Genomic DNA, 9950 nt, shown 5'->3' on the forward strand with positions numbered 1-9950 from the left:
TCTTTACATGTTTCTGGTGGGCTGGAACTTGGACTTCTAAAAACGCTTCTTAACATCTGTTTAACTGTTTAAACTCTTCAACTGTAACTCCAAGTACCAGGTCTATGATTTAACCCTATATATCTAAGGGTAACATGCTATTCAACTTTTCATCCTCCTATCGAATTCTTGAGGTTAACTACCCTCAGTGGTTTAAGTAATCAAAAGTTTAGATAAAACAACTTGAAAAACGTTTAAACAATGGACACTCTGCAAGTATGATATTGTCATGGGCTTGTTGGGATCTGATTGTTTGCTTGAAAGGGGTATATTGTGTAAGATGGCCTTATTGCTGGATGTATCGCACTGGTCTGCGAATTCCTCGGCCTGATCTTGTAATCTGTGGAGTATCTCCGGTTGCCCTAGCTGCTTTGTCGCTGTGACTTGGGAGTTTGTGTTCCGTCTTACTGAGGTCTTTGGTTTTCTCGGTGTCTGCAAATCTGACACGCTTGGGAGTGATAGAGTGTCGTGTATCTGTCATCCCTCTGAGGTGATCGAGTACGCCTCAATATGCTGCCGTTTGGGGTGGCGACTTTACACGACCTCGTCTCTCTACACACGGTTGTCACCTCGGCTGGCAGCCAAGCCCGAGAATCCTGATCAAGAATCCGGACCTTCTGCCCAACATGGAGAGGTGGGAGCTCATTGGCTGAGTGTCTCCTGTCGTAATCTGCTTTCATTCGGCGGCGGCTTGGCAAGCTTATGCAAGGTGGCCTGCCAAACAGAATCTCGGCCGGATACGGCAGTTTGGAGTCAATGGGAGTAGCTCGCAGGTTCAGAAGTGCTTTGTCAACATTCTGCTTTGACTTTTGGCATCTCTTTATGAGTGCCTTGACTGTCCGCACTGAACGTTCCACAAAACCGTTGGATTGAGGGTATCGGGGTGAGGATGTGATGTGACTTATGCCCCATGAAGCACACATGTCCTGGTGCGGCGCTCCAACGAACTGTTGGAAATTGTCCGATATTATCTCTGCCGGCGCTCCGAACATGCCAAGTGTACGCGATGTCACACCAACTACCGTTGCGCTCTTGGTATCTCGCAGCCTGTGGACGACTGGGAACTTCGAGGTATAATCAATGATCAGAAGAAAGTCATCTCCCCCAATTTCGAACAGGTCGGATGGGGATGGAGGGGTTCCTTCTTCTGCTTTGGTTGGTTTTCTTGGCAGTATTCACATGCCCTCACAGCATTGTCGACGTCACGGCTGATGTTTGGCCAGTACACGGTTTCTCGAGCCAAACGTCGTGTTTTCTCGATTCCCATGTGTCCTTGTGGAGCTGGGCCAGGATGTCTTGTCGTAGATCATCGGGGATTACTACTTGTTTCCCTTTGAAAATGACACCCCAAGATATTCCCAGTTCATCTCTGTAGGGCCAGTATGGCCTTAGATCTCTGGGTAGCTCCTTGATTTCGTCAGGCCAGCCGGCGTAAATAATTTGGGTTAGGGAACTCAGGGTTGGGTCAAGCGCGGTCTGCAGCTGCAGTTGGGTCTGCTTAGTCTGGCCGAAGTGAAGGAGATCGATGTACTTGAGCTCTGGTCCTTCAATGACGTCTGTGCCACCGCCCAATCAGTCTATGTGTATGTCTTCGTTCTTCTTCGGGTTTGGCAGTCTGGTCATGGCGTCAGACAAGATCATTGTCGGTCCTGGCTTGTAGTGCACGGTGAAGTGCCTTGCACTTTGATAAGTAGGCGTTGTAACCTTGGTGGTGCACTAGATAGGGGCTTCCTCCAGATCATTTCTAGCGGCTTGTGATCTGAGTGTACCACAAACTCCTTCCCGAAGAGGTAGTTGTGGAAACGGGCTATGCCAAACACCATTTCCAGCGTTTCCCTTTCTATGTTGGAGTAATTTTTCTGCGTCGGTAAGAAACTTTTGGATGCAGAGGCAATAGGTTTGCCATGTTGAGTGAGGCATGCTCCCAGCCCTTTCTGTGAAGCGTCAACCTCAAGTACCGTTGGCATCTCAGGGTTGTAGTACTGAAGGCATGCGTCCGCTGTGATCGACAGCTTCAGTGCCTAAAACGCTGCTTGGTGGTACTCCTGCCACACAAAAGGGAAATTTTTCTTGAGAAGATCTCGGAGCATCGCTGCCTTGTCTGCGAGGTTGGGAATATACGCAGACATATAGGTGATGAGACCAAGGCATTTTTGGAGGTCTTCCTTGTCCTGGGGTGTGGGGAGGTTGTGTATGTCCTCAACCCGCCCTGGGTCTGGCTGTACCCCAACGTCAGAGTAGATCAAGCCGAAGAAATTGATCTTCTTTGTTTTTATCCTGCATTTGCTGCTGTTGAATACAAGACCCTCACTTCCGGCAACCCAAGGTTGGCGTCGTGTCCGTTATCTGTGCGGCCGTAAACGACTATGTCGCCAGCTATACAGACACAGGTCTGGTGCACACTGTATTTTCTGGGTGGGTCAATATGGGGTACCGCGTCTTCTTTGAGGTGCAATGTTGCCCTTCGTTTGAAGCTTCCAATGGTGTCAAACTGATCTTGATACGCCTCCATCAGCTGCTCAATTGATTGTACTGACGTCAGTCTGGCAGCATGTATCGTCACGACTCCCATGTCACGGCACATGGGCAGACCTGCAATCACTGGGCCTGTGAAGTCAACGACGTAAAATCTATTCTCTGACCACGTAGGATCTTCGTATCTGCAGAGCAAATCGATGCTGCCCAGACAGGGTATCGTTGTTCCATTATATGCGGTTAGCTTGGTTGTCACCGGTTTGACTTGGGATCTCCAAGTGTCTCCATACATCTGTCGTATGGTTCTGAGTGGGAGTGTGTTACCTCCGGCTCCGGTGTCTATCTTGACTTTAAGGCGGTGCTTGCCTTCAAGGTCAAGCAAACCACGACAAGCTCTCTGTAGGCTTCGTTACCCGTGTTATCTTTCTTCTTGTGGAAGTCTGGAACAGTTACAACATGGAACACTTCCTCGTACGCATGGTCCATGTATTCTAACTGAATCCTGTTCAGTAGTGTTTGGTGTCGAAGATTCATCCTTCTATCGGCCCTTGGGTTTACATTGTTGGGGCCTTCTATCTCTGGAGGGACTGCGTCGCCTCTCCCCGGAGTGACTGGGTCTTCTTCGTGGTGACTTGGATCCTCTGCGTTGTCTTCTTTTAGCTCTCGTTTTCATTTCTGCAACACTTGGACCAGTGCCCTTTCGCTCCACAGGCCTTGCAGGTATCATGGTATGCGGGGCACCGTCTGGGTGAGTGTGATAACCCACAGTTTCGACAAGCTCGACTCTTGGACCATATGGCGTTCACTGACCCCCATTGGTCTCCATGGACTGTAAACTTTGCTTGTCGGCAACAATGGCTTCATACTTTCGCACTTCGACGAGCATTTCGTCAATGCTGTAGCCAATGGGTCTGTCTAGCAGATCCTTTTGGAAGGACTCGGAGGGTGTAGAGGCTATCACGAGTTCAACTACTCGTTCAGTGAGTTCCGCCACACTAAATTGACAATCAACAGCCTTCGCTCGGCACCTGTTGACGAATTCATCGAGGTGTTCCTCGTGCTTTTGCCGGTAACGCATCAGTTCCAAGCGGTGGATCCTGAAGTTTAGCTTCACCTTGAGTTGTTTTTCAAACAAATCCCATAGCTTGGATGGGTCGAGCTGCCCTTCTTCAGTCAGGCTAGAGACATTGATTTTCCTAAGACCCTCTTTTCCGACGGCTATCTTGATTTTGACTGCTTGCTTGGCTGGGTCTGTGATATCTTGGTCGGCAAGACACATTTCGATTCTCTGTCGGAAAATGATCTTTTGCCAGATCACTGGCATCCCACTGCATTTCAGGGAATTTTGTGGCCATGGTTAACAAGGGACGGGCTGTGCCTGTGGGAATTCTCTATAATGGTAAGTAAACAGGTGTAATAATATTGATACTATTACCTTTTAAATCAATGGGCACAAAGACACAAATAATTTATGGCCATGTGAGGCAATACTTAACACAAGTATATCATCAGATAAACCAAGATAAGTGATGTTCAGTTTGAGTCCGGCATGCAGTATTTTTTGGAAAAATCAGACCAGTCCATTAATACTGTCCAATAGTTCAGGTTGCTGTTATGTGGTTCCAGCACTCCTGCAGATCTGGCTGTTTTCCGGAAGATCCGGCTGTTATCTGGTAGGTCCTGCAGTTTTCCGGTAGGTCATGCTGTATTCCGGTAGATCCGGCTGATATCCGGTAAATCCGGCTTTTTTCCCGGTAGATCCTGCTGTTTTCTGGTAGAACCAGCTGTTTACCGGTAGATCCAGCTGTCCGCAAGCTGCAGCATTGATCGGCAGAACAATATGACTGGTTCGGTCGTGTTTCGCCTCAGGTGGGGTCAAAGGTCAAATCCCGATGAGCGTGTGCGTGGGGGTAGTTCCAGGGTATGGCTCGCCGGAACTGCTTTTATCAACCAGCTGCACAAGTCAATGGCGTTCACATAGCGCAAAGTATATGCACGGCATGTAAACTCAATGATGCTTTGCTTCAATCAAAAGGTTCGGACAAAACACTTACAACCGCCCTGTCTTCAGTCCGTGACTATCGATTACATATGCTGACTCGGTCCATCGGTACATATGCATTTACGATATGTGCTATGCGGCAACTTCCTCTGTACTTTCCCCTGGCAAACTGAATTAGAAAACTGGGTCGCTTCTGGCCAGTCTGTGGTCGTTGCGAGTACAGTGTGGGCTGGCGCGTATAGGATTTCAGGCGTCACGTTGGCCGCTGGCGAACCGGGCTCTTTGCGTGCAGCGACGGCTCAATCCACTGTCGATGTCGGCTGCTGGGCATCGATCCGTGCTCCGTCTGTGGCGGTCTTTCGCAGGCGATTGGCGTTTAGCTAGCTCGATGCCTGGTCGCGGCTTACATGTATGCAGCATTTCAGTGTCCACTACCGCTGCCACCATGTAGTGATAGCATGAAAAGGTTTGTTCAGGTTCCCAGGCACTTGGACGTAGTGCGTTTATTCCGCCATGATGGTACAACAAGAGTGTAGCCACATTACACACACTGTGTTCATGCGCTGCGCGCAATATGAATATGTAGTTCCACATTAATATTACAACAACTGTGACTGGAAAGATAAAAGAGAAATGCAAGCACCAAATAATCACAACAATTGACAAGTTCAGTTCTATTTACACAATTATTATTTACAATCTAATTTACAAGTCCACTTCTTCTACTAGCAGCAATTACAATATTTCAATATGAATAGTAATAATTCGCCAAACTATACTTATATCAGCTTGTGTATTACTTTCAATCTAATGTCTTCAGGCGGAAACAATGAAAGTATATCACAAAATAAAGTCAGTATTTCGTCTCAGTTGAAAACTCTTAATTTGAAACAAAACAACTCAAAAAATATTAATTAAATGAATCTTTGGGTTTAGTTTCTGAACAAATTTAATTTAAGATAGAACGCTAGGTGTGGGTACTTTTAAATCACTTTCCCCACCAAGTCATAAAAAATGAACACTAATTTTGGATGTTTTCCAAAGGTTTAATTCTCAAACACCAACAATGACCGGTTTTCATTAGGTGGTCTCTTGATTCTACACTCTCAGTGGTGTACACATGCAGTGGTGACAGCCTTCCTTGTTCAACCACGGCGTCCTCTGTCGTCTCTTTGCGACACTCACTTTGCGTCATACTCGGCTGCTACTACATGTATCAAACGTCTTCGCAAGCATCCCGGCTCATCAAACATCTACCTCAATTTGGCGTACACCCTAGCTAGGCTACGGCTAGCTGGGCCAAGGGCCATCCAATATTTCAACGAAAGATTGTCCAAAACATACAGACATTCATACACGAAAATCTCCGATCTTTTACACGACAACTCGGAAAAGAATCACACTTATGTTCATGTACAATAATTTTCATTAACCTTGTCCATTATTCTATCGAAACTTTAGCAAGGTAAGCACCGTCATATTTATCCTGCAACGATAGTTTCCAACATCTAAAATCCATTTCTTGATAACTAAATAAACAGAACCCACGGTTTCCTTGCCGTTCAAAATCTTGACGCCCTTGGTAACTTCATTTAATATTTGCCATCAAGCAGTCTGTACAAATCTGCTTCTTATATCATGCAGCAAAAGTAGGTAACTGCCGGCTTAAAAAAACCCGCGAAGCTCAGAGGATCGAGCTCTGACATCCATGTCGATCAAAATCAAAATAAACACTGACATGTCACATTCCACTTCATTCATTTACAACCTAAAAGAATTCACACACAAAGATTGAGGAAAGCTTGGATAAGCGCATTTAATTAGACACAAAAGGCAGTACATTGAAGAGAATGTTACCGCTCGTGTCGGCCCTGTATTATTAAACACAATAGTGAGTTAGTTACATGTGGGCAGAGGAATCCATGGCCCTGTGTATATGTCACCAGTTTACATCGAAGGGAAATTCTTGACATTGTTTTTATGCTTATGCAAATGTAATATTCCTGAGCAAAATGTTGTTGCCACCATACTCAGAAACTACTCAGAAACTACCCGTTGAGTTTCATTGCGCTTTCGGTTCGGTTGACAAGGAGTTTTACACTAACGTCTAAGCGGTAATTTGTAATTATCGAACAATAAAAGTGTAATAAATCACTGTGTAATGGTCATGAAGTGTAGATGTCAGTCCTGTAATAGTCTTGTCTGGTGGACACAATCCCAATTTGAAACTGTTTGTAATATCTCCGCACACAAAACCCTAAGGTTCAAATTTAGTTCAAATTTTACCAAATCGCCTCTTGATATTCTTTGATTAACCACAGATAACTTGGGAAGGTTATCATAAAATCCCGTTTTTCTACACGAATACTTGAAACACGCATTGTTCAAGGTCAAAATTGTGGTTTTTGTCTAAACCTATGAAGAATTATGACTTATTAGACGAAAATGTATGGTCACGTGATCAAATATAATGCATGCGAAGAATCCAATATGGCCGACATTGATGCGAACAGTACCTTAATATCAGGTTAAAAAATATAAAATTACCATAACTATATTATTTGCAGCATTTTTGGGACAAAATAAAAAACGATTTTCCCCCATCCAAGTGGGTATAGCACTCTCTTGATTGGATGCATATTGACCCAAAGAATGGAAGCTTTTAAATTAAAATATAAGGATTAATACCTCAAGTTTGTTTGTATTTTTACCAAAATAGATAAAAAACAAAGACAATTAGAATACAGATGTAGAAGAATCCAGATGATAAAAACAGGTGTTTTAGGATTTTACCTTCATTACCCGCTTTCTCTTAGATTGCATTTTGCTAGAAAGAAATATTCTATTAAAAATTAAATACATTATACTCATGAAACTATACACGACTACGATGTTAATGACATAAATGATTCATTTCGTTGTGATTTCATTTTTATTGTTATACAGTGACTCTTAATGTGTATCACCTTCCAGTAACTGAGACAACTAATGAGGCAGAAATCATCTTTACGAGAAGCCATGGGACTGCGAGTGGTTGGTTAAAAGCCAGGAGATGTGTGAGAAATGCTACTTCAGAATTTCAAATTGCTTTTGAGGCAACCCGTGTTGACCACTATCGGTATCTTCTTTCTTCGTATATTGCAATCGATGACATTAACAGTGGTATGACTTTTTGTTTATTTTTATTCTCACCTATGGTTGTTTTTTCTTTGTTTAGGTTTTCCCGCTCTAATGCGTCAGAAGTACATTTAAATGCGTTTTAACGTGTGTATTCATGCGATTTGGATCATGCTGCTCATTAGGTTCTTATTCATTTTTATGGCGTTCAATTTCGTTTACAGACATTCAATTGTTTTTGCCAACACATCCAAAGTAGAAATTGCGCCATTCAACTAAATTGTACCCAATCGTCGTTTAATTTCGCACACCTGCATTTAACGATGTTTTTGCCTTCGATTCATACTTTCCTTTCCGTTTATGAAGAATCGATTTAGCACTTCGCGCATTCAATATAACAACATTTCCATCAAAATGGACAAAAAGGTCAACAGAGGTAACGCTGAAAACAAAAGGTTTTAATTAGGACAGCTGCACTTGTCATCTTGGGGGTTTCTTTTTATGTTCAATTCTTTGGCACCTTTCTTTCATCATTGCAGCAATATTCATCGTGACCTGTGTCAACTTGTTTTAATAATTTCATTTTAATTCGTCCATCTTTTAATTATGTATTCATATTTTGTTGGGATTGTAAATATATATTCAGTGACGAAGCAAGGTATTTTTTTTTGGGGGGGGGGAGTTGACGTGAAAAAGGGCATGCGCAAAATCCGTGCTGAAAGATGGACAATTCTTTTACACCAGTTACCCGGCACTTTTTGGAAAACAGGGCACTCGTTACGAAATATTTTTTAGGGGGTGAGGGTTAATACCCTCTCTCCCCCTCAGATGCTACGCCACTGAAATTTCTTTCAATTCTTTGTGATTGTTCTCCAAAAAAAAATGGTCCAAGTGGTTTATTTCAATTCCAATGCCGAAATGCCGAATTTGAATGCTGTTCGGTAATAATTTCAATTTGAATGAGTTTATTTTTTACCTTCAAATTTGATTGCCGAATTTTTTCGGATCACGGGCTGAAAAAAAACGAATCTGAATTTATTTATTTTAGTATTTAAATTAAACGATGATCTTAAATTGCATTCAAATTCGCGCTAAAATGGACAACTGGAAGCTAATTTTGTTGAAATTTTGTTCTAATTAAACAGGAAAACTGTTAGAATTTATAACGAATAACCGTCTCCCCGGGTCTGATGAATTTTAAACTACCCTGCAATTTACCCAAATGATATTGACATTGTCGAACTTTGTCAAACTGAAAAGGAACCTGACTTTTTTTTCTAAAATAAATTCAAATCTATACTTTATTGATTGAACTTTTACGTAATCGGTAAGGAAAACTTACATTATTTTCCAATATCAGTTTCCCTCGTTTTTTGGTCTTTCATGTGACAAAAACAATAGTTAGATTTTCGGTTTTTTTCGATATTCGCATACGTTTGTAAAGCTAATTTGCGGTTTTAAGTTTACTGTTCGATAATCGACTTACACAAACACGTGTGCAGCAAATGTATGTGTGTAAGACTTCAAGACGAGTAACTTTACAGTCATGTTTTGTTTGTCGCGTTCTAATAACCTAGCACGGTCCACATTGTTCGTGTTCGTTTATTATGTGCTGGTCTTGACATGTCTCGTGACTTTATCAACATGTTTTTGGATGTTGTTCTTTTATGCCCCCGGCGAAATGCATGTGCATTTTACGTTTCCCCTGAGAAGGACAATGATTGCCCTCCTGAACCAAAGAGGCTATATCCAATTTTTACTTCCGACAAGGAGGTTATATTTTCATCGGCGTTGGTTTGCTAACTAGAGATAACTCTAAAAGTTATTGACAGATTTTCATCAAACAAAATCTAGGGGTGGTTCTTGGTACAAGTACAAATCAGTTAAGTTTTGGAAATGATCCGGATCTGGGTCTGGATCTTTAATTTTTAAAGGATTATTCACCATTAAGAGATAGGAACGATTAAAATGTTATGAATGAACTGTAGTGTGTGCTTACCAGGCGGAGCCTATCGCTTATCCCCTCACCGGCAAAGAGAGTATAGTTGGGGGTGACTGACCGACGCCATATTGCCTGACTGCAATTCATCTGCTGCGAAGCGCGGCCAAAAATCCCCTGGGTGTACGTCGTGCTTCACACACAAGGAACAGTGCGCGTCAACCAGCGAAATGTCCCGCCCATGGCACGTCGTTGCTAGGTAAAAAGGCGCCCTCTTTGTCGGCGCACGGATCCGATTGCGTGAATGCACGTACATGCATACGTGTTGGACAGCGTGCGTATTTTTGTTCCTATAGGAGAGATGGGGCCAAGTCATGC

At 43.0% G+C, this 9950-nt stretch overlaps 1 protein-coding gene across 1 annotated transcript; it reads right to left on the minus strand.

Annotated features, from left to right (window-relative positions):
- Positions 1 to 443: 443 nt before the first annotated feature.
- LOC119725212 lies at positions 444 to 2006 on the minus strand. The gene is made up of 2 exons (XM_038196575.1): positions 1809 to 2006; positions 444 to 1103 (listed from the first exon to the last, which is right to left on the minus strand). The coding sequence occupies exons 1-2, from the start codon at positions 2004 to 2006 to the stop codon at positions 444 to 446; spliced, it is 858 nt and encodes a 285-aa protein (XP_038052503.1).
- Positions 2007 to 9950: the final 7944 nt, after the last annotated feature.

This window comes from Patiria miniata, unplaced genomic scaffold, assembly GCF_015706575.1.
Source record: "Patiria miniata isolate m_02_andy unplaced genomic scaffold, ASM1570657v1 HiC_scaffold_18, whole genome shotgun sequence".
NCBI lineage: Eukaryota > Metazoa > Echinodermata > Asteroidea > Valvatida > Asterinidae > Patiria > Patiria miniata.